Source organism: Pinus tabuliformis, chromosome 5_1, assembly GCF_031772625.1.
Source record: "Pinus tabuliformis cultivar Carrire ecotype Pingquan chromosome 5_1, CPIR1, whole genome shotgun sequence".
NCBI classification, from domain to species: Eukaryota; Viridiplantae; Streptophyta; class Pinopsida; order Pinales; family Pinaceae; genus Pinus; species Pinus tabuliformis.
Window position 1 is genome coordinate 836,432,944 of NC_142305.1, and position 26,498 is coordinate 836,459,441.

Genomic DNA, 26,498 nt, shown 5'->3' on the forward strand with positions numbered 1-26,498 from the left:
GTTTTTCCTCCAATTAATTAATTGCCCCTTTCAATTAAATGACTAATTAAAGTCATTTTTAATTTGGAAAAATGGTAAATCACCCACCATAATTTCTCCAGCCATTGGAAGTCACTTCTCAGCATCCCACCCTGTAGATCTTCTCGTGCTAGTTACAATGAGCTATTACACTGATGTGTTCCATCAAATGATCCTCCCAGAATGCCACCCCAAACATAGTTAATTAAGTCACGAATTTTTTGAAAGTGTTAGAATGCAAAGGAATGAAAAGCTGTGCAGATAATGGAATATTCCAAGCGAATGCCATCGGATCCCATAAAATCTCGTCAATACTCCTCTAACATCCCTGATGATGTAATCCTGCTCTGGCAACCTGGCCATCACGTACCCTGGAAAGCCATCCTGGTTGTACTATAGAGGAAAGTAAAAATGGGGACATGACAATGAGAAGCATGATGGAGAGTGCGACACGAGGACAAACATGATAGGGAGCAACTTGACAGTTCTCTGAAGGAAGATGAACATACACAAATAGCTGAGAAGAGGAAGTTAAACAATTAGGTATGTATCTGAAGTGTTGAGGGAAGCTAAAGAGTTGATGATGATGTAGAATAATTGGAAAGGAAGGTGAAGAGTTGTAGAGGAACCTGGACAGTTAATAAGGATTAAATAGGATGGCAGTCATTAGAGTTGATTAGCCACTGGAATCGTAGAGTTAACTGGTGGGATTGAGACTCAAGTATTAGGGTCAGTAGGCAGTTGTCAGAGAGTTGGCATAGAGCCAAGTGGAAGGGTACTGAGAGCCCAAACAGAGATTGTAACCTGTTTTTATGTATTTTGGTATTAATGAGAATGAGTAGATCATTGCTTCTGTAACCTATGATCTGGTTCTGGATTACTGTGAGTGATCGAGTGCATGTTAGTTGTCTTCATGTACTTCTGTTCTTGCAGGTTGCTGCTTATGAAAAAAAGGTTGAATTGGGGATGCCACTCTTTTGTCTGTGGCAAGCATTACATAGGTGAAAACTTTTTTATAGACGATTTACTTCAGTTTGAAATTTTTAAAGTGATACATTATAATTATGAGGAAGCACAGAATGATATGTAGCCTTTATGATCTTAGAAGAGAAATATGTCCTCGTGAGAAATTTTGAGTCTGTATGTACAGTGTTTTGCTAAAACATACAGTCAAAGTAATATTTTTTATTGGAAGGAGTTGGATTTGTATTAATCTAATTTATGCAAGCATCTGGTCACTCTTACATAGATAGGGGCATGGGATTTGCGGTGAAGAAATTGTCACAGGAGAAGAAAAAAATAGGGCATCACGTTTACATGCTTAGATTCACTATTCATTGACTTGCCATACTGGTCTGCTCTAATCTGCAGGCCCTGCATTCCATCTGGTTCATTGTGCTTGAGCTAATGTGCTTACCCTATCTTGAACTTGCCATTCTGATGTTGCAGTGATGGACCTTGGTTGGAGATAAGTCATCGCTAATCGTGGCACACTTCTGGGTCTCTTTTCTGACATGTGACCATTTTGAACATCGATATATATATATATATATATATACATTTCTTCCAGAAGACTACAATCTCCATCTGTTTTTAATTGTATCATGGAAGTAGATACTTCATATATATTGTGCAAGATGAACCATGATTTAGCCGTCTTCACCTTTTCATCACTTATTACAGCCACTAAAGATGTATGGTTATGGGTAGGAGATTATTATTTATAAACTCTTTTGGCTCTGTTAAGAAGGTTGCACATTTTTTTTTGTTTGCTAGTGTATCTATGACTTGGGGGACTAGCCCATGGTCTAGGAAACCACGACCCATGGGCATCCAAGCTGTCAAAAATTAAAATCACCTGGGGATGACACCCGGCCTGGGTTACACCAACCCTTGGCTGGATTTTTTTTGGTGGCTCCTCCCAACTACCACAAGTTTCGAACCTTGGCCGCCTTACAGAATGAAACCGTCAAAATCCAACTGCAGTAGCAGGGATTTGACAAGAAGGTTGCACATTATATCATCCATCTGTTTGAATTTTTTTATCTGATTAATTTACAACAAAAATATTTATTCATATTAAGAAGGTTCTAAGTTTCTGTTTTCATTTTGTAAATTGCAGTATTGAACTATTTCTGAAATTTCAATCATTAGTATACCCCTTAGTCAGTTTGTTGCTAATGGATGTTTAGACTCTAGAGTTCATGCGTTATTTTTGCACCATATGATAGTTCAAATTTGTATATCTTAATCGATTACTATAAAGCACCAAGACTAAGGGCAAGTGCATATCTTTACTAATACATGAAAATTTGATTTAAATTTATGGGAAACAAATAATGATTTACAGATGCATATCCTGGTTCAGATGCTTTTGACTGTCTTTCAGTGTCAATCCAGAATTGGCAACTATAAGATAGATTCTGTTATTAACCTTTTATGTTTTTGGTGATTTTGGATTTTCAATATGTGTGTTACAGGCTGTTTGACTTATGTAAAAAGGAATCAATGCACTAATAACTTCTAATTTTGTAGGTGGAAAACCTCTCTCGTAGATCCCAACTACAAGAAGTTGAGTTGGAACGAACTGCAAAGCAACTGAAGGAGGCCGTTGCAATAGCTGGAGAAGAAACTGCCAAATGTAAGGCTGCAAAGGAAGTCATTACATCTCTCACTGCACAGGTAAAAATTTAGACAAAATGAGTTCTCATGTTTCCTTCCAATAAGTTGAATTTTGATTTCTTGCTGATTATAGTCCATGTTTTTTACTTGGATATGCTTGTTCTATAATATGATTTTTTACTGTAGTTCCTACACATTGAAGTTTAAATTCATAGAAAATATTAAGACATATGATGGTTATCAGTGTTATTTTTTTTTTTAAATTTATAATGTTCTGTACACAATGTTTTCTATGTTTTATATGGTTGCTTATCTTTTTGTATGTTGTGTATTTTCCTGAATCTTTTTGGTTTATATCCTCTACTCCCTGTGATTATTGCTTTGATGTGACAGTGCTTCAATTATTGGCAATTCCGTTCCTCTGCGAGGAAGTCAGGCCATACATATTATGTACAAGAAGTCATAGTTCGTAAGAGGAATCTCAAGATAATTAGCCAAATTATGGTGTCCTACATTTATGATAATCACAAGCAAGCTGGAGCATACATCACACATGCATGCAGTAGGAAAACAGAACTGTATTTGAAAATAAACTTAAGGCTATTGAAACAATCCAAGTGGTCACCTTATAATGTCTGTGTCAACATGAGATATCTCAGCATCAGGAATCAAACTGTAGAATGCCATTGTATGGCTAGGGACAATGCCAAGAATCTTCTGTTTGTTGGAAATTTGCATGTCAACGTTAGGGTTTACTAGTCCTGCAATTTCCTGAAGGCTGTCTTTTAATATTGCAATAATGCAGGCCAAAGTCTGTGCTGCCAGAAAATGATACTGGGAATTCTGAAACCTGCAATACAAAACAGACCAAATTGTTGGATTGTTCCTCAGTAGGAGGTTGCTTCATTGAAAGTTGCACCAAATCCAAGGATGCACACAAGACAGGTGGAATGGCACAACCTGTTTTATAAGTGTGTACCTGTTTTACAACAATATATATATTCATATTGGTCATGGATACCAACATACCATACAACAGTATAAAATTAAGGTTAAATTCCTTTGAATTGCTTGAAAATAGGTATGGTAAAAACCCCAAAATAAACTGCGAATTGTACTTACCTCATGTTAAATATAAGAGAAATTGCACAACTGGAGAAATACAATAAACACAAAATACACAGAGCCAATATTTACTGTGGAAACCCCTTAATCAGGAAAACTAGCACCCTAATAGATATATATTATTAAACATGTCCACTCTTGTCAATCTGGTGAAGTCATGGCAACACCGTCCACTTGAGGCATTTTACAATGGATTATTCCAAGCCATTAAATAGGTTTCATCACATCAAATACCTCGGAAAATACCATGGGTTACCCAATACCATGCGTTTGTAAACTACCAATGGTATATCCATCAATGTCTGGATCATGATTATCTTAACTACTCTATGACCTAGTACCCAACATTCCTCCCTTTAAACTTGACTTAGGATAAACACCTACCCCCCTTAGTTCATTAACTGGGTTTTAGGTATGGAACATGCTCCCTATCAGCTAAGTCTACATCTAGACTTTATACCGGTGAACCATCAAACCAAGTATATGCATGCCTAAATAGGTCTTACAACCATATGCCCATTTACACGTGATAAAACCCAATTCCATAAATATACTTACAAATATACACCTGAGCATGTGATGTTGTAAACATCAACATGTTTCATTGCCAGCATCCCTCTTTCTGAATACAATTACATAGAGCACATGCGTGTTGTCCAAGTATTTATCTTACCAATGTCTACTCAAACTAATGATGCAAGAAGCATCTACCTGCTTATCAAACACTCCTTAATCGAGTATTGCTACATCTTCAACTACCAAATAGTGATTCCATCATCAGATTTGACAACTTCATTGGATCTACACATGGTTTCAGCAAATCTATATTTGCAAGCATCAGATCTACCAATCCAATAAAATATCCATGCATTTCCTTCCATGATTCCAAATATAAGATGCTCTCGCTAGAGAGTTGAGGTCTTCCGTGCCCTGATACCACATGTTAAAAAAATGGAGAGAGAGAAATTGCTCAATTGGAGAAATACAATAAACATGAAAGTTGAAACACACATTGAGTCAATGTTAACCTTGGAAACTTTTAACTGGGGAAGCCAACAACCCAATAGATATCTATTAACCTTGGCCAAACTGGTGAAGCCAACCATGTCAAGGAAACACTGGTCACTTCAGACATTTTAGGATGAAGTATTCGAAACCATTAAATAAGCTTCATCACTTCAAATACCATTGGCAAATGTCACAGGGTACCTAATACCATGGACCCATAAACCACCAATAGTAAACCGATCAATGACCGAATCATGGTTATCTTAACCACTCTATGACCAAGTCAAGATTAACCCAACACCTCAATCAAAGAAATGTTTTTTCTGAAGTTTGATTCTTTGAGATACATTAATCACATTGTTGCATTACAGTGTATTTTGGAGCAGGGTGAAGCATCTTAACCATGAAAGAAGAATTGGTGTGCTTTGAATTTACTGTATAGAATGACATCTTATAATCAAAGAATGGTTATGAAATGCCCATCAATTAGGGTCCAAACCTTAACTGGGTTACTGGAATTACACAGCCCCCTTAGATTATTCAGTTCATGGATGTCTTTTCCTTATCACATGGAACATAGGAAATGCTTTGGAAGTTTGTGTTGAATTGTCATTGTTTGCAAATTAGAGAGATGCTCCATTGCTTTATCTTCTTAAAGCTGTTATGTATATTCTCAATTACTTTAGCTTTGCATGCTTATATTTGCAGTGTGTAGGCAGCAACCTGAGAAAAGGTGAGAGACTTTTCATATATTTAGACTAAACAAACTAATTCTCAGAGAATGTACATTGTGAAATGATTTCTTTAGGCATCTTTGATGGGGTCCAAAAGTATGTCAAAGTCTCTTTTTTTGCCTATGGTTTTCTTAGATATACATCATGTTATTCAATGTTATATTCAATTTTTTAATGTAGTTGTAATTGATTGTTTGGACAGCTAAAGGACATGGCAGAAAGATTACCTGGAGGAGCATATCGGTACAATAAACCAGGTTCTACGACTTCATATACCTCTAATGGTCTGAATCAACCTTGCACAAGTGATATTACAGTTACACCAGATTCAAAAGGTTCTCAACCACATGCTCACCAATTCACAGGCATCCCAACTTTTCCAGATGAAGATTCCAATGGGACAATCAGCTCTGCAATTAAAACTGAGGGTTCTAATTTTGGAAATGGGTTTTCTGGTGTAAGCAATAAGCGTTCAGTGACATCAAACCAAGTCAGGTTGATGGATGATTCAAATAGGTCATGTCAAGCTCAGAGTGTTAATGAGGCACCAAGACCTGGGAACAGAGCTGTGGCTGAAAATGATCATGAGCAAGAGATAGAATGGGTTGAGCAAGATGAGCCAGGTGTCTATATAACACTTACTTCCTTGCCAGGAGGTGGAAAAGATTTGAAACGTGTAAGATTCAGGTATGTGCAATGGTATAGATTGTATATTCTCCTAAAGGTAGTTTGCATTGCATTTATGATTTACCTATAATTTTAACAATCACATTGATGCTGTTAATTTATTTGCAGCCGAAAAAGGTTCAGTGAGAGGCAAGCTGAACACTGGTGGGCAGAGAATCGAGCTAGGGTATATGAGCAGTATCATGTTCGGATAGTTGATAAAGCAAGCATAGGTCCACCATTGGAAGGCTAGAGAGTATTGGCAAAGTTTTGAATCCTCTCTGTAGCCAGGTTTTGATTACTTACACTTGGAAGCTAGTTGGCTTCGTCCAATTGGGAATTTAAAATAACGAACATTTGGCGGTGGGATTGCTAATATTGCTGTTCAGTTAATGGTGATATTTGCTTGCCTTCTTTGGACATTAATTGGCGAGTCTGAGTTGTGGTAAATATGGCAGGATTACAGATTGAATTTGATTGAAATTGATTAACTACGGGCTTCAGGTATTTGAGCAATTGTTGCTGAAATCTACGATTATAGTCTACTGGTCCATTTTCTCTCACCCTGATCTTACAGACAGAGATGTGGCAAAATAGGTAATGGTTCCCTATTCCAAGAACTCTGGTAGAACAGAGTGGGCATATATGCTATGCTACAAGCAAAGCTAGTGTATTATAGTTGGATGGCCTCTGGAGTTGGTATTTAGATTTTAGGTTTAACCACTAATAAGAAGTCAGGTTTCATATGTGAAAGGTTATTGAGATTTCTGTACATTAGAGTAGCTTGCAGTTATGTCTGGCAGCTACTGTGTATTCTGATCAAGAGGTGGAGTATCACATCTAGCAGTATATATTATTCTTGAAGGCAAATGACATGTTGCCTTGTATGTGACATTCACAACAAACTGACATTTCCATGTCCAAAGTCACGGGTGTGGTCCACACATCATTGCCTGGATTTTTGAATGTTATTCCTTTCTAAAATGGAAGGCCAAAAATACAGATTCTTTTCTTGAAGTTGCCTATTTCTCATTTTAGTGGCCACTTGAATGAATGTAAAGTTATCATCCTCGTATTCAGGGGTCGAGCCTTTTATACCATTACCATTTTCTTCTTTCATTTTACAATTAAGATGTGAGTTTACAATTATACACAACATACTTGTCATTGCACTTGATAAATAAATTTTTTTAGTTGGGTCTTATAATAGAGATTGCTTGCAGTTGTTCGTTAAATAGAAGCTATTTGAATATTGTCAGCCATTGTAGTACAAGACCGATATCTCTCTGACACGCATGATAAGAGAAACCAAAGGTCCAACATGCATGCAGTATGGGAAAAGGATGTGTAGTTGGTCAGTCAGCAACAATTGCTACAAGGTTAAAGACAGCTGCTTATTACGTTTCACAAAGTGTACTAATAGCATGGGCCATTGAGTTTCTTTTTTGATGACGGCATAACAAGGGACATACAGTAAAAGTTTTATGCATTTGGCTATATACATGCAAGGTCCAATGGGGAAAGAAATCTCGTATTGGTTGCTTCGTTTTATTGCAAACTGCCTTCCCTTCACAATTTATTATAGCTTTTATATTGTTAAAGGCTGTTATTGAACTCTTTTATTTTATTTTCAAGGATGGAGCAATGTTTTGAGCCTTTGAGTTATCTCAATGGTAAGCTATATGTTTGATAGTAGTTAAACAAATTATATGTTCTAATGATGGCAATTTGCCATAAGAAAGTATGGGATCATTCCTTTTATCTTCCTAGTCATCTTGTTCAAGAATATAATGAATTGTTAGTGGCATGCATTTTTGAATTGTAGGACTTTTTGTAATTTTAGGTGATGACTCAACAAATTAGGATCTGCTTTGAGCAAAGTCAGGAGGCTTGAACTTGACAACCCAAGTTGGTAGAGTCAACTCAGCACTATGCAAAAACTCCACGAGTTAAAAATTATCCAAAATATTAGAAAATGGAGAGAACTCCATTCTATAACAAATCCATCATTTAAATGCCAAAAAGGTGTTCTCGTTTATGGAAAAAATGAAAGTCTGGTATAAGCATGCATGATAGTTTATAAACAAGAGCTTTGTTACGAGGGAGTTCGCAGTTTGTTTAAAAACGAATGCTACATATGGTACTATCAACATAAACTAAGTTGATATCCTATTTGTATTTAGGACCTCAAATTCTACCCTTTCTATTTAATCTTAATCAAATAAGATCCTGATTAGAATATTTTGACCTCTCACAATCACACTTAATTTTGCATCAGCCTCATTTTAATCAAGGGCCTAATTATCATTGTTTCCATCTAATTGCTGGTTCCAGATTCGAAGATTGTATTGAGTAGAGACTAAATTATTTAAACCCATGTTGAGCCAACTTATACTTTTGTAAGAATTCCCATACAAGTTTTAGTTGTGTTTATAACTGGAAGCACTATATTTAGCTTAAAATATAGCTAATAAGTGTTAATATTTTAGTTGTGTTTACAACTGAAAGCACTAATCTTTGTTAGGTGTGTTTTATATTCTTTCCACGAATAGCTTTAGGTGCTATACGTTGTGTTGGGTGTAGTGCCCCGACATTTTTTTTAAATTTTTTTTTTTATGTAGACACAATAATAGTTGGGTGGACCCACAAATGGTCGATGGACCTAGCCATGGTTTTGTGCATGAGTTTTGCAAATGGTTTTGGGCATGATGTTTTTCTGCCCATGGTATTTTGTAGCTCCGGTCAAGGGAACAACGATTATGTTCTCATCCAGGGTTATGGATTTGGATTTATGAATGCTTCGACATGTATATATATGTACTGTAACATTTAAAAGAATATAATGAAAGATCAATTTGGTAGTCTTGGTTTTGGGATTTAGGGGAAAATCTGTGTATATTTGTTTTATGTTCTCGCCATTGCTTATTTTTTGGTTTTAAGAATTCATTTGCAAGTAATTTTTGTACAAGGTTAAAACCTACAATCTTTGACTTAAAATATAGATAATAATTTTATATATTCGCTAAAGTCTTCCCATTACAAACCTACTATATCAAATAAATTAGTTTTTTAAATCAATAATATTCATTAAGGAATGAGGTCAATATGTGAAGGAAAAAAATTAAATAGATCATAGTGTGGACAATCGTTGGGATAAATAAGACAACCTGTTATGGTAACTTGTCAAGTCTAGTTTCCCCCCTTTTTTTTAAAACAAAAAATGAGTTTGTATTATATTTACAAGTAGTAAAAATTTCGCACGAACCATGCCCATGATCAATTGCAATTACCAACACTATCTATACAATGCGTTGGACAACTCAAACACGACGATAAGGCATGGGTGCCTCCATTGTAGACGGGGTGAGACCAAGACTCTGCATCGAGAAATGATGGCAGTCTTTCGGGAATACTAGAGAGGAAATTATGTGAGTTGGAATGAGAAGTAATCGCGCGTGGCGGTGACGAATAATCCTTTATGGTGACACATTTAGATGCAAATTCATCGAAAAAAGGAAAGTACCATTGTTAGGTTTCTTGATGAAGATGACAATAGTTTGCATATAGTTTGTGGTGGTGGCATCACACAATTGGTTCTTGCATGATATTATTCCATTGGGTTTTGGCAATCTCTTGTTGCTTCAAGGGTTGTTTTTTTTGACTTGGCTATATGTTGTTATTGAAGCCAAATGGCTTTTTCTTGCTTGCATGCTCCTCTTGCCTCCAAAAGTTAAGGTCACCTTCCTTGAGAGTTACTCCATTTTCCTTCTACTATACTCTAGAGTTCCATTTCCTTGCATGAAAAAATTGCATTGAATTGAAGTGGCTTCTTGCTTCTTTTCAAATCTCGGTCAATGTGTCGTTGAATGATTGTTGAGGAGCCTTGGAGCATAGTTGAGCAACTAGTTTTTTTAATTTCCCATAAAAATGGCATTGATTTTTTCCATTCAAAAATTTAAGAAAGAACATACGAAGTACAAGAATTCATATCTTAATTAGGAGAGGTGTTTTTCTATATGAATTGGAGAGATTACAACGTCTAGGGTTAAGAATATTTTTGAAATTAGAAGGCCTTGGAGGGAGGATATAATCAATGTAAATGTTTTCAAAGTTTCCTTCGTAAATTTACAATAGAAAAATAAGTGGTGAATAGATTTGATTTTTGTCTGCATATATCCCACCTTGAAGATTCTTAGTACTTAGATAAATAGGAGCTTCTCATGTCCAAGGAGCTAGGAAGAGGAGTTATTCTTTAGATTGACTCCATTCATATTCTCCCCCTTTGGTTTTTCAATGGGGTCCTATTGTGATGTAGTTTTTGATATCCTTCGTCAAAAGTGTAATATGCCTTACCTCTTGGGTTTTTCAAATTATTTCATCCTCTAGGTTGATTTGGATGGGGAAAATCACCCTAAGAATTTTATGAATGGTGGGAGTTCCCCTAAATGCTCGTAAAGAAGGTCTTGACAACCAATAGTTTCTTTCAATCTTAGAGATTTAAATGTGTTGGATACATCTCAAATTCATATGTTTGCTAAGGTAATATAATTATTATGGTGGCATTCCAACAAATTATCCATGCATGTACACACTGTAGATTCATTGAAAGTAAGGAAATGGGAGGAAGGCATATATGATTTTTCTTCTTGACCCAAAACATAAATAATTTTAATAATGTATAACTATGTGTAAGTACAATGAATGATGTTCATATGCATGTTTGAATTATTAGAACAATTATCCATCATAATATATATGAGTTGCATACAAATATATTATTTTCAATTCATAATCATGTTATTACTTACATTACATGCTTGAAATCCATTTAAATTGAATAATAGATATGTGTGTACTCTTCAATATGCACGGAGGAAAATGAATGAGAAGCCAAACACACAAGATTGTAGACTTACAGTGGCATTCCAATGAATCATACATGCATTGTAGACTTACAATGGCATTCCAATGAATCATACATGCATGTGTTTGATATAAGAATGTTATTTATAATGCATTGGAATATGTGGGAACAATAAATGAAATTATGGAGAGACACTGAACCATTTAAGCCAATATTAATGAAATGCAAGTCTTTTGAAATGTAAAATAGATTATATATATATATATATATATATAATTAATTGACTCAACTAAAGTTTCATAAAGTAGAAATGAACTATATATGTGGCCAAGTCACTGTAGTCTAAATGTTCTTTGTTTAGATGTGTTTGAAGAGAAAAGATAGTTTGTTATTTCATATACTTAGAGATATATGAATTTTCATAAACGTTGGTATTTTCACAATTTTAGGCATTTATGGTGCATAATAAAGATTGTAAATAATAATTTAACATGAGGATGTAACTTTTGGATTTGCATATGAATTAATATTTGTGACTTAAAATAATCTTTTTGTTTGTTTTTTCATGTAGTGAGTTGTTGTACATGAAAGAGAAGCTATTCATCAAATTTATCACAAGTAGAGCTTTTATTTTTGATGAGATATTTCTTAACTCTAATAAAATGAAATTTATTGTAGTACATAAATTTTACATTTAAAAAAAACATTGACAACAACCACTATGAGCTAATAATGCAAGAAAAAATACTCAACCTATGAAAAATTGTAGTGGAAGGCATCCAAAAATATAACATCATAAAAATGCAAAGTTCCTAAAATAAGTAGAAATAAACACATCAAATATGCCAATTAGAATGAGCAGTGGGACTAGAATGCATCTAGAAATAAACTCACAGTCATAAGATTCAATAATCAATTTTTGCATGGACATAATTAAACACCAGGAAAAAATAATTGTTTGGCATCACCATAATATTATTCTCTGCTATTATGTTGTATAAGAAAAATACGGAAAGGCTTGTCAATATCTCGTCATTGAAATAAATAATATAAAATGTTTGTGTTTCACTCTATCACTCAACATCTATTTACAAATTATTTGAGTTTGTAAAGACTACAATTTGATTGGCCCTATGTATCTTTGTTGCATATAGATGTTTTATGCATGCATGATAACGTGTCTCATTGTTTGTGGTGGCATTCTTGTTCAAGAGCCTTGTTGTTCTTTGAATCTTTCAATCTCTATGGTCACACAAGATAACAACAATTGCAAATTCCCCTAGGGTCCTATTAATGATCTATCTTTATATATAAGCACTATAATTTCAACATCTTGAACATGTGAACAACTAACCAAAGTTAATTCTTGCTTTTACAATATTGGTTGTGTGAGAACCTCCTAGATACAAACTCTCAACTATTCTTTAGACATCACCTTAATCTTGAGGCATGTTTGAACTATTCTTTAATAACCCAAATATATTATTAAAGTTATTAAATATATAAAATATTCTCAATCTCTTATATGAATTTAAATAGGTTTGGTATATTAAAGGGTAGATTTAACTATAATGTGTGTGCCTTAACAGCTGAAATGAACCTGAAATATTAATTTTTTGAAATTGTTACATTATAGAAATGCTGGTATTTTCTCCTAATCTCTTCTCAAAATCTCTTGCTCTTCTCATTTTTTGAATTGGTGGGAGAGGAATCCCTTCTATCTCTCTTAAGGTTATTCACTATTTTATTCCAAAGTATTTTTTTTAGAATATTTTCAGTTTGAAACCCTTATACATTTATACAAAGGTTTTCAATAATTTTTATCAACCATGCTTTTGTTTTTTAGATACTTATGACCTATATTATGATCCATATTTCAAAAATTTATTCTAACAAATAATAAAATATGAAAAATACAAGGCAAATTAAGTCCAAAACATTTCATATGCTAAAATGGTGAAAAGGATAATAAAATATTATCTTAAATAAGTGCGAAAAAAATACACATCACTATAATGTTGACGAAATGGGCTGATGTTATAGTAATTTATTTTTTTACAAATGTGGGTAAAGAAATGTGTACAGTTTATTTTTTATTTCAATTCAAATTTTATAAATACTACTTTGAAATATATAATATATTTTTTAATTAATCTCAAATTTTCAAAAGAATGGGAAGCATTTATTTATTTATTTATTTTATTTAAATGTTGAATTTGAAATGTGGATTTGATGTAGAATATAGATGTTAAAAAAAATAAAATTATACTAATAATAAAATTTCAATTTTTTTTTCAAGGAGCATGGGTTGGTAAAGAACTGTTTTATATTCTAGCATATTTTTTTTCTTTATTCATGTTAGCATCTATTTTCTCATTAAATCAAGTTCATACTATAGCAAGATATCGTCACGATAAGATATTGAAGGTGTTATAATAAAATATCATTGCGAAAAGAGATATGTCAACATTATTTTTTGTCATGTTAGTTATTTCGTCTAACTGATGTTATAATTTCTTATAGTTCCCCCTTGTTTTTATTCTTTTGTCATATTGGTTCTTATAGTAATTTTGTTTTGGTGGGAACATAACACATTATGGCAAAGTAGATGTTTTGAATGAAATTTGTGGTTGATATAATTTATTTTATGTTGCACATGTTTTTGTTCAAAGACATACATTGGTGCCTACTTTAAATGTGCAATAGAATTTTTATCACACTAAGAACCAAACAACCTTCACAACCCATGACTATGGAGTTTATTGAATGATTAAACTCTTAGCCCATAGGTTTGGAGAAAAGAGGGCCCAACAAGTCAATCATGTTCATAAGAAATATGGGAAACCCTATCACATTGGTTATGAAGATAAGGATAAATATGATCATGCATGTTGATATATATATATATATATATATATATATATATATATAATGTTGATAATATATTATCTTATTTTTTGGAAATATTTTGTTCTCTTGGGTGTTGGGCCTCTCTTTCAATTGAAAAGTTTAACCAATAAATTTAACTACATAGTTGTCAATTGGGTCTAATTTGTGTGATGAAGTGTCATTCTCCTCACCTAGGTTCTATACCTGTAAGTGATATGAAGAAGCTTTGGGCTTCTACATAATCCAACTTACCTTGGGTACCAACCTTGAAATGAGGGGAAGTGTACTTTGGGGTTTTTGGGAAATGTTATGTGGAAGAAATGTACATAGTTGAAAAGAGAATGAAAAATGGAGTAAAGAGCACTCATGGATAGTGCATGTGGAAAATTATGCTTAAGAGTCTCCATCTAACGTTAAAATATCTTGTTAATACCCATTGTTTTCTTGAGTATCTATTTTTTGTTTCTTGGAATACTTGGGTATATTGGGAAGAAAAATAAACTAAAAATCAGCTACATGTTTTAATTCTAGTGTTATATGTGCATGTGCAATATTCGTGTTTTTCAATCATTATTTGGATTTAACACTAATGTTTTTTTTTTGTTGTGAATAAGATAAAATTTATTACTGTGGAAATTGACATTTTACATAATTTGGGTTGTGTGGGAGAGAGAGCCCAACACTAGACCCAACCGAAATCCCTGACATGGCCATAGAATTGCTTTTTTTTTATAGTGCAACCATGAAAAAAGTGGGTTCTGAGTAGAGATGTGGAAACCGAGAGGAACCCTCTTTACAACATTCTCAAACTGAGAGTATAGAAATCGAGAGAAGAGAAGGCAACCGTAGTGAGGTTGACCAAGCAAAAGTCAGTTTTCTCCGCAAGAGAAAGCCCTTCGTGGAGGAAGAAAAAAAAAAGGAAGTTGACGAAGTCACTTCTGGTTGATGGTTACCAGATCGTCGTCCAAACGAATGGGAGTCTCTTGATAGCTTCCCTCTTGCCGCGTGGTGGTGTTCTGTAGACTCGTGGAGGCCCCAACGACCTCTTTCTTGATGCTTGGGGATCCTTCAACAGTCAAATGGACCTTCATCATCGACTTCTTCTTGATAATTGTGTGTTGCGGTGCGTTCCGAGTAATGAATCTACAGTGGTGGATGGCTTCGACATACATCAAAAACTTCTCAGTTAGCCGGTCAATCTTTGTTTCCAGTACCTTGGTGCACCCCTCCTGCTCCTACATTGCTAACCCCATGATGGTTTTCAATTGGCACCATGTTTCGATAGTTTGTGCGTAGAGGTTTTCACGAGCTCGGGTGAAGGTAGGGTCCGAATTCCAGGCAAAGTCGACGTCGACTTCCTTAGTAGTGACCTCTTTATGGAGAAAATTTACTTGGGCTTCTAGTTCAGCAATGCGCCGTTGAGTTTCAGGATTTACCACCGCCACGTAGCACAGAGTTGCGTGGCTAGCAGAGCTCTCTGCGCGAGTGTTGGGGGGTGAATCCAAGGACTGCCAACGGGAGGATGCGTGACTACGTGCACCTCCTCGACTGGAACTAGTTGTGGAGCAGTTCTTCGGGGCCATGAGAGAAGAAGAAAGGATAGGGAGCGAGGAAAACCAAAGTACGAAGGACCAATGGAGAGGGATAAAGGCAGAGAGAAGAATGAGGGGGAGAAGGGGGAGGGGAAAATATATAGAAGTCGGGTGATGGTGGGAGGCCGGGAGCAGGGAGAAGGGGCAGGAAGGGGAAGCATGCAAAGTTTTTATTGCATGGCGGTGGAGGAATGTCTGAGCAGAGAGGATGTGACTGGGAGGCAATGGTTACACAAGGGAGAGGGGAGGTAGCATCGCGGGCACTAGAATTAGGCAGGCTGAGGATGAGTCTGTGCGCGTGCGCCATCCACCTGTGCTTCCAACGGAATAGAGAATCGACCATGAAATGATGAAGGGTATGCGAACAATTACTGTTCGATAGAGTGGTTATCTTAGTCATTGATTGATGCACATTGCTGACAGAGTTCACGTTCCTCCAATTCCTGCCATGCTCGAGACTTTAGGCGAAGGGTACCAGCCATACCCTCATTGGCCAGTGTGTCTGTGAGTTTATTTCCATTCCGTTTGATTGCTTAAAAGTGAAGGTATGCCATGTTGTCAATTCCCTGCTTGATCCGTTGTATTATTTTTTTTAGGCGCTAGTTTTCCGAAATTTTGTCCACCTCGATGCCCTGTTGAGGTTTTTTTCCATTTTGAGTGGCCAATGTGGAATATCATTCTACAATCAGAGGATTGAGCGTTAGGTTGTGCGATGTGGTGATGCCATTTTCAAGGGTGTGAATTTCTACGACATTATTTGTAGCCGAGCCTATATTTCCCTCATATATCTAGATTATCTCTCCTTTAGAGTTTTTGAAGACTCCTCCAAAACCGACTGGGCTCAGATTCCCCTTAGCTGCGTCGTCGTAGTTGAGCTTGAAAGTCCCCTTCTCTGGTGGTCTCCAGGTGTTTTTTGTTTTATTTTCAAGCCTGGAGAGGGGGGTGCCTTCATGGACCTTGATTTGAAGGAGATCCAACATTGAGAGAATTCTCTCTTCCAAGAAGGTGGGAGGGGCTTTGACAGTCTGAGCGGGTAGAGAGGTCACTGTTTCCCGGATCACACTTTTGATCTTCGAGATTATGATTTCCTCCTAGGTGGATATGCCACAAATTATTCTTGCGTTGTGCTCCTTCCACATAGCCCAACAAATCAGACCGGGAATTAAATTCCATGCGTGGATAACTAGAGGATGTGAGGAGAAGAAAAATCTCTAGTTCGCAATGGTACTTTGAATAGATGAGGGGTCTCGATCAAAGCTGTTGAAGACTAGAAAAATCCAATCCCATAAATTGGACGCGAATGGGCATACATTTAGTAGATGATTGGGGGTTTCTTCTTCTTGTTGGTAGAGAGGGAATCTCGATGGGCCAATAAAGCCTTTTCTTCTTAGGTTGTCCCATGTTAAAATATTTCTATGCAATAATAACCATAGAAAGATAGATATTTTCGGCTAGGGCTTCCTGTCCGAGATTGCATTCCACTTCGGTTCTAGTTGAAGTTGATATTGCTTGGCTATGTATATGTAGGATTCTTTTAAATTGAAGTGTCTTGTTGATTTCCCCCCCATCTGGGTTGATCCTTGGCAGAGTCAAGGAGGATTTGCATTTTTTTTAGTTTTGATGAGAAGTCAGACTAGGATTGGGGGTTCATATGGGGAGTCCAATCCTCTTGTTCCATCTAAATTCTCCATCTGTCCTTTTCGTCACTTGTTTTCCAGTATTGGCTGACTTTGATCTTCCCTCTGTTTTGCATATTAGCCTTGATTGAACACCAATGTTATTTTGTCTTGAAACTTTTGAAAAAACAAAAGAAAAGTTTTACCTCCATGGACACAAAAGAAACTCCAAGTTATTATTATAAGTTTCCCATATTTTCACTTTAGTTTTGTTGTGGTGGAGCTATAGTAGCATTAACCATATCTTACAATCAATTTTCTACCTACCTTGTGGTTGATGTTATATTATCACTTTAACCGAACTTTTTGAAAACATGTTTAAAGGTGTCACCTCATATAACAACAATTTCTCTCATTAAATCACTGATTATATTGATGATGCTATAATTGAGATGATAAGTGGAAGAAAATGCATGTTAATGTAAATTACAAGTAGTCCTTTTGTGGTGGTGTTATAGGTCCATGTTTGTTTTGATTTATGTTAAGTACTATGCATCCCAATCAACTTAGGCTTGCAATGGCATCATTGAATTGTGTATGTTAGCCTTGTTACTTTGGGTAGGATTTGAAGAAGGATTCATTCTTTCTTTAAAATTGTTGGACACACTCTCAAAGAGGATCATCCCACAAAAAATGTTTTTCTAGCATCTCCTTCATATTGTTGATTACAACGATGAAGATAAAAAAATCCTTGATGATCATTAGATTTGTCAACTATAAGTTTGGGTGTGATTTTGATGCTCTATTTACATTGATTCAACCTAAATTTAAGTCTACCTTATCTTGGCATTGCGACATTATATATTGTGTTAATTCATCTCGAGTAGGATACAAAGAGCCACCACTTGAAGTGTATGGTAAAGAGGAATAAAAAAGAGTAGATAAAGTGCTAAGTTTTCCTCTTTGAAATGTGTGGTATTGATGTTCATTTCATGTAAAACATTATGAAATTTTCATGTCACATTGACATTATTCTGCCTTGGTTTCCAATCCACCCTATCTTTGTCATGTTAATATTATAATTTTTATGTTATTCATCCTAAGAATGTTTCCTATAGATTTCTCAAATTTTCTTCCAAGGAATGATGTCATGGTTGTCATTGATTACTAGAGGATAAACATAGAAATAGTGAGGTCATTCCCTTTATTAACATTAAATTTTATTATCCCAATTCATATTAAGTGGCTAGTTTTCTTGTTTTATATGATGATGTGAGTACGTTTATCCAATACCCTCTGTGTTGAACAAGAAAAAAATGAAGAGGGTTACAAGTGATAATGGTCCTTGAGGAATGGAGCTAGAGAACTAGATACAAATGGTGATGACATGAATGCAACAAAGTGAGAATAAACTGATTGGTTTGTTGAAAACTCTAAAAACTTTAAATGATATAGTTATTTTTATAATTCTTATCATTACATAAGCTATTTTAATTATTTATCTCATTCAATATACATGCAATTTCCTTAAGTTTAATGCCATTATTAAATACTTATTTATTAAACAATATAATGAATATAATATCTCATTCAATATTTATGCAATCTCTTTAGGTTTAATGTAATTATTAAATAATTAATAAATACTTATTTATTAAACAATATAATGAATATAATATAGACATTCATTAGATGCTAATATTCTTATAGTTGTAAACAACAAAGGAAATTGATTATAAATGATGACAAAGGTTAAGACCTTATTATATTCCATTTACAAGTACAAAAGTACACGAGGCAATGACAATTTAATTTGCATAAGCAATGAACACTGACATTAACAATTAACAGGTTTAGGAGCATTAATGCAATCTTTAGGACATCCCTTGTTATTTCTTTCAAGAAGTGGATTCAATTGGGCCACTTATTCTACCATGTCTCATGTGCTACTGTTTGGTAGGTGCCAAACACTAAGGAAATCATAAGTGTGAACATGCCTTTCTTTCGAAGGACCTTTTGAAACTTATTTCGATAATACCTCGTTGGGAATTTAGAGGAACACCCAATTCAAACATTATCCCCTTTCATAATCCTTAAAGGCATGCACAAGTTGAATGACCTCCAAATGGTTCATTATTGTTTTGCACTGATTTGTTTCCAACTTGAACATAATTTTCTTATATTCAGAGCGATAAAACCATCAACAAAATTATGAACACCTCAGATGCACTGACTAGTATAATTTGAAAAATGTGTGACTATCAAACTTAGGGGTGACTTACATTATAAATTATATACTAACAAATTTGAGCAATTTTTATGTGTATTAAGTGATTTTTATTATATATTGCTATCATAAACTACTTAGGTGGGGATAAATGTATATGATTAGTCTATGTATATATTAATACAAATAAGTATTTGTTTCTATTTAATTTAATTCGAGCATAATAGTAATTTTCGCATGTATATTTTCACATGCTTTATAAAATTAGATTTATGTCCCTGAAGATGGGTAAGTGTTCACCCGAAATGTCCGACATTTCAATGATGTTGGAAAAATAACTAAGTTCGATATTCATATTTATCTTTGTACTTGTATCAATTTGTATTTTATGTAAAAGAAGAAAAGTAATTCTATTAAGCATAGGTTTCATGCTCAAGTCTAGGTCAAACATGTTCTTCATGCTTGTAGGGTTTAATGAGTCCAAATATTCTTTGTCATATGTATAAGACCCATTCGGGCAATTTGTAACAAGAAAGAAAAAATATTTTTGAGTCTAGAAATTCATTTTTGTCTCCCAAGACCAAGTCGGCCTTGCCGGAGAAAGTCGGTCTAGGAGAGACCTATTTGACCCCTTGGGAAGGGTATATTGTTGGGTCCCTATAATACTAGTGATTACCCCATTACTATTGTAGTTATACCCCTTATTTATATTGTTGTGCCCCTATTACCCCCATATTGTTATTTCTGTGCCCCATAGAATCCCTCTATTGTTATTTTTGTGGCTTTATATTATTATTGTTAGGTCGGCTGGATTATATTGTGACTCCTTAGACTCCTATATATAGAAAGGAGGTTTTTTCATTTGTATCATCCAAGAATTGTTCATTTATGTAATGTAAAGGAGGTTTCCCCCTCGAAGAGGCTGAATTCTAAGGCGTTGATCTATCTTTTCTATCTTTTCTTGAGCTGGTTTCATAACATTTGGTATCAGAGCTTTGGATTCTAGGGTTTCGCTGCTCCAAACAGGTCATCGTGGCATTTTCGCTATAACTTTTTTCTGTGACGTTTCAGAAGTCACAAAAAAAACCCATTTGAGAAGAAATCGCGCTGAACCTTGGGTCCGAATTTCAGAGCTTTTCGCGGATATTTGCGGAGATATGATCTGAGGAAGTTGGTCTTTTTGCAGACTCCTGAATTACATTCAAAACAGGTGACCTGGGGAAAATCGTCATAATTTCTCTCTGGGGATCGGATTGAAATTTCGTAAGAAGGTACAGAAAGAGGACGGACTGTAGTTTCTTGTGTGTGTGTTTCAGATTCAAAGGTGGAAACAGTGACTCGTGGCACGTCGTACAAGTTCGCTCTACTGAACTAGTCTAAAAGCAAGTCACTGTGGGAGATTTCACATAACTCTTCCTTGGAGAATCCAATTTGGCTCAGACTTGTGGCATTGGAAAGAGGACGCAGAAGGCTACTACAGGTAGCAATTTCAAAATTGGATGATCCGAAATTACAGAGATACATCAGATTCAATATCAGGCTTCTATAAAGTGAAAAAAGGTGTGTAGTTTTTTTTTAATTTTTGTGTAAGCTTGGTTTAACGGAATTCAAAGGGCATAGTAAAGCATTATTATCGGTAACTGATGCCCCGAGGAAAGAAAATGCAAACACCTAGTAAGGAACCTGAAAGCTCTAGCATGACTCATGAAGAAGAGGAAGAAATGCTACATGATATATCAAAATTACAAGAACAAGTGCAACAAATGTCACGCTCACAAAAGCTAACAGAAGCTAAGATAAGTGGCGTGGAATCTAAGATAAATGGCGTGGAATCTAAGATAAAGGGCATGGAAGCTAAGATGGATGATTCGAAGACAGATTTGAAGAGAGACATGGCAGATTTGAAGATAGATTTGAAGACAGACATGGAAGAATTGAAGAAGTTGCTACAAGAAAGGGTCACTAATGGTGAAAAGGTAGTAAAGGAAACTCATGATGAGAACAAAAGAAATGTTAATCATGATTCCATAGACGCTAATGTTGGATCGAAGAATCACCATATTCCAAAAATCGATATGAGGAAGTTTGATGGCAAGGATCCCGCCACATGGATATTACAGATGGAGCAATTCTTCGATCTCAATAATGTGCAAAACGCACAAAAGGTACGTATGGCAACTGTATATTTGGAACCAAATCAGTTTGTATGGTATCAATGGCTTTGCTCTCGTAAACAATTTATCACTTGGGCAATTTTTACGGAAGAATTGATAGCACATTATGAAGATACAAAAAGCAACACTTTTTTTAGCCAATTGATAAGTCTCAAACAAAAGGGTTCAGTAATGGAGCACATTGAGGAGTTCCAAAAATTGAACATAAGGGTAAAAGATATTCCAGAGGAGCATAGGATTGATGTGTTCATAGGGTCTTTAAAGGATAATATCCAACATGATGTTCGCCTTTGGGAACCTGATTCATTAGAGAAGGCATTCAGGTTAGCAAGAAAAATGGAAAGCAAAATTATGGCAACCAGGAAGCATACCACTCACAACTATAAAGACGGAAGTGTTGTTGCCCCTAGTCTTCCACAACCTATAAGGTTGACACCACAACAATTGGAAGAAAAAAGAGCAAAAGGGCTTTGTTACAGTTGTGATAGCAAATACACTAAAGGTCATAAGTGTGCTGAGAAGAAATTATTCTACATAGATTGTGAAGAGGAAGAAGAAAAGGAGCAAGAAAGGTCAAAAGAAGAAGATATACTCCAGGAACAAAGCCTAGATGAAGAACAAATAAATCCGACCATATCTTGTAATGCATTGGCGGGAATTACCACTCCTCAAACCATCAAGATAGAAGGACAAATCAAGAAGAAAAAGGTAATAGTGTTGATTGATTCAGGAAGCACCCACAATTTTATTCATTGTAGGGTAGCAAAAGAATTGAATTGCTTCCTATATCCAGCACCAGAGTGTCAAGTGATGATTGCAAATGGAGGAACAATAAATTGCTCTGGAAAGTGCCATAATATCAAGCTATCCATGGGAGAATATGTATTGACTAGCCCAATGCTTTCCATTCCAATGGGAGGTGCTGATGTTGTACTAGGAGTCCAATGGCTACAATCCTTGGGTACAATAGCTTTTAATTTTCAAGAACTTTTCATCAAATTTTCTACGGAAGGAAAGGAAGTTGAATTAAGGGGTATTGCAGGGAAACCAGGAAAGATAATCAGCTCTAATGGCATGACAAAGCTTCTAAAAAAGGAGCAAAGAGGTGTAATTGCACAATTATGTTCGCTAGATGTTTCCACATTGGAATCATCTATTTCTCCAGATCTCCAAAAAGTCCTGGACAATCATTCCAAGGTATTTGAGACTCCAAAAGGTCTCCCACCTATGCGTGATCATGATCATGCTATTCATCTGATTCCAGGAAGTGTTCCTCCAAACATCAGGCCGTACAGATATCCCTATGTCCAAAAAAGTGAAATTGAACGTATGGTTGCAGAAATGCTAGAGGCTGGTATAATTCAACCGAGTCAAAGTTCTTTCTCAGCTCCAGTAGTATTGGTGCACAAGAAGGATGGATCATGGCGCATGTGTCCGGATTATAGGGAGCTCAACAAGCTCACTATTAAAGATAAGTTCCCCATTCCTGTTATTGATGAATTACTGGATGAATTGCATGGATCAATTTACTTCACCAAGTTGGATCTTCGTTCGGGATATCATCAAATCAGAATGAAGATTGAAGACATTCCGAAAACGACATTTAGAACTCATGAGGGTCATTATGAATTTTTGGTCATGCCTTTTGGCCTTACCAATGCACCTTCAACATTTCAAGGTTTGATGAATTCAATTTTCAAACCATTCCTTAGAAAATTTGTGTTAGTATTTTTTGATGATATACTAATCTACAGCAAGTCTTGGAAGGATCATGTTGAACATGTTGACAGGGTGCTACAACTATTGGAGGAGAAACAATTATATGCAAAAAGATCCAAATGTTTCTTTGGAGTCCAGGAGGTGGAATATTTGGGTCATATTGTATCTCATGAAGGAGTTAAGGTAGACCCTAGCAAAATTAAAGCCATTAAGGAATGGAAAATCCCCACATCCATAAAGCATCTGCGAGGATTTCTTGGGTTGACAGGGTATTATCGCAAGTTTGTTAAGAATTATGGGAGAATAGCAGCACCTCTAACAACATTATTGAAGAAAGATTCATTTTCATGGACTCCGGAAGCAACAAAGGCCTTTGAACATCTTAAAGAGGCAATGTGCCAAGCACCGGTCTTAGCTACACCGGACTTCACAAAAACCTTTATTGTGGAATGTGATGCTTCAGGAAATGGAATTGGTGCTGTTCTAATGCAAGATGAAAGACCCATTGCTTTTGAAAGTCGTCCAATCAAGGGAAAGTTTTTAAGCAAAGCTATTTATGAGAAGGAAATGTTGGCAATACTCCATGCACTTAAGAAATGGCGACCCTACCTAATGGGAAGACACTTCAAGGTAAAAACGGATCATGATAGCCTTAAATACTTTTTAGAACAAAGATTATCCTCTGAAGAGCAACAAAAGTGGGTCACAAAGATGTTGGGTTATGACTTTGAAATCATCTACAAAAAAGGGAAGCAAAATGTGGTGGCAGATGCACTCTCAAGAAAGGATGAGGATGTGGAAGCATTGTTGTGTGCCATTTCTATTATCCAACCAGATTGGATAAACGAAGCAAGGGAGGAATGGAAGAATGACGAAGAAGTGTGGGCACTTATTCGAAAGCTACAACAAGATTCCAGTACTTCTGATACATTTAGCTGGCAAAATGATTCGTTATGGTACAAAGATCGCTTATACCTCTGTAAGAATTCCCAGCTAAAACAAAAGATTCTTATGGAATTGCACACTTCTCCCTTAGGAGGGCACTCAGGATTTTTAAAAACTTACCACAGGGTTAAGAAGGAATTTTTTTGGGATGGCCTTAAATCAGATATTCAAAAGTTTGTGGCGGAATGTTTGGTTTGCCAACAAAATAAAGTTGAAACAATTAAGACACCGGGTCTATTACAACCTTTATCCATTCCAAGCCAACGTTGGGAGGAGGTTTCAATGGATTTTATCACAGGTTTACCCAAGTCTGAGGGAAAGAGTGTCATCATGGTGGTAGTTGACAGACTTACCAAGTATGCACACTTTTGTGCATTATCACATCCATTTAAAGCCAGTACAGTTTCTACTGCATTTATGGAAACAATTCAAAAGCTACATGGAAACCCAAAGATTATTGTAAGTGACAGAGATCCCATTTTCACTGGAAATTTTTGGACAGAATTATTTTCTTGTCTTGGTACTCAGTTAGCTCATAGCTCATCTTATCATCCTCAATCTGATGGGCAAACTGAGATAGTAAACAAATGTTTGGAAGGATATCTTCGTTGCTTTGTATCTGATAAACAGACACAATGGGTCAAATGGTTGCCTCTGGCTGAATGGTGGTATAACACTTCCTTCCATACAGCAACAAAAATGACCCCATTTATGGCACTTTATGGGTATCAACCACCATCCATCACATCATATTTAAGAGAAAATTCTAAGGTTCAGGCAGTGGAACATCACATCGAACATCAACAACAAGTCCTCCAACTCTTAAAGGATAACCTCGTGTTGGCACAAAATAGAATGAAACAACAGGCAGATCAACATCGCAGTGAAAGAAGTTTTGATGTAGGTGATTGGGTATTCCTACGGCTACAACCATATAAGCAAATGTCCCTAAAGCAAGCTAAGAAGGATAATAAATTATCACCAAAGTATTATGGTCCGTACAAGGTGTTGCAAAAGATTGGTACTATGGCATACAAATTGGAGCTTCCTGCAGCTTCTCGATTGCACCCAGTTTTCCATGTTTCATGTTTAAAGAAGGTTATAGGTGACAAGCTCCCAATTCAAACAATATTGCCAGAACTTGACGAGGAAGGAAAAATTATATTGGAACCGGAAGCAGTCACAGAAACAAGAACTCGACAGCTACGAAATCGATCAATTTCAGAGTATCTTATCAAGTGGAAGAACTTATCCGCTGAAGATTCCACATGGGAGGATGAGAATTTTATGCAGAAGTATCCAGAACTACTCAAGCGTTGAGGACAACACTTTTTTGAAGGAGAGGGGCATGTTGGGTCCCTATAATACTAGTGATTACCCCATTACTATTGTAGTTATACCCCTTATTTATATTGTTGTGCCCCTATTACCCCCATATTGTTATTTTTGTGCCCCATAGAATCCCTCTATTGTTATTTTTGTGGCTTTATATTATTATTGTTAGGTCGGCTGGATTATATTGTGACTCCTTAGACTCCTATATATAGAAAGGAGGTTTTGTCATTTGTATCATCCAAGAATTGTTCATTTATGTAATGTAAAGGAGGTTGCCCCCTCGAAGAGGCTGAATTCTAAGGCGTTGATCTATCTTTTCTATCTTTTCTTGAGCTGGTTTCACAACATATATATTGGAAGGGAATTCGACCTATTTGGAGACACACTTAAGTATTCGATCTTTGTACCAAGAAAGGAAGAAAGAAGAGTGGAGGAGAAAGTCAAAGAGAAGAAGGAAAATTTGAATTTTTTATCATTCTCTCTCAGGTGTGAAGATATTAGGGTTTTTGCAGCTGTTGCGAGTCCGAAGATTACAAGCTGAATTGCAGACCTGAAGTTGCATGACTAAAGTTTTGGCAGAAGCAGACTTTGGAGAGTTTGACCTACATTGATTTTGGTAGACTTTGACTTGTTTGGAAGATATTTCATTGGAGGGATGACTTGGTGGTTGGTAGGAATTTCGAATTTGGTATTTGGGTCTTGGAGGTCTCATTTTGATCTGATTATATAAGAAGAGGTTTTTTTGGGTTTTCCCCAATTGTGGAGTTTTATCATGGCTTGGTGCCTATATCTTGTGTTTTTTGTGTCTTGGTGATATTCATGTTTTGGTAATTGCTTGATAAAGAATTAAAAATTAAATAATAAAAAGCCAAAAAATATCACAAGTAATAATATCAAGTAAGGAAAATCAACATTAATCTACAAAGATCTTGCTTTTCCAACATGGCATCAGAGCTAAGGTTGG

General features: G+C 35.7%; 1 protein-coding gene across 1 annotated transcript in view; it reads left to right on the forward strand.

Moving 5' to 3' along the window:
• LOC149167484 (PH, RCC1 and FYVE domains-containing protein 1-like) overlaps positions 1-7,273 on the forward strand; it is a 141,660-nt gene extending 134,387 nt beyond the window's left edge. Inside the window, 4 exon segments of the mRNA XM_089433005.1 lie at positions 2,554-2,700; positions 5,710-6,194; positions 6,303-6,412; positions 6,415-7,273. Of these exon segments, the coding sequence (XP_089289131.1) occupies positions 2,554-2,700; positions 5,710-6,194; positions 6,303-6,412; positions 6,415-6,518 (846 nt within the window). The 3' untranslated portion in view covers positions 6,519-7,273.
• The last annotated feature ends 19,225 nt before the right edge of the window (positions 7,274-26,498 follow it).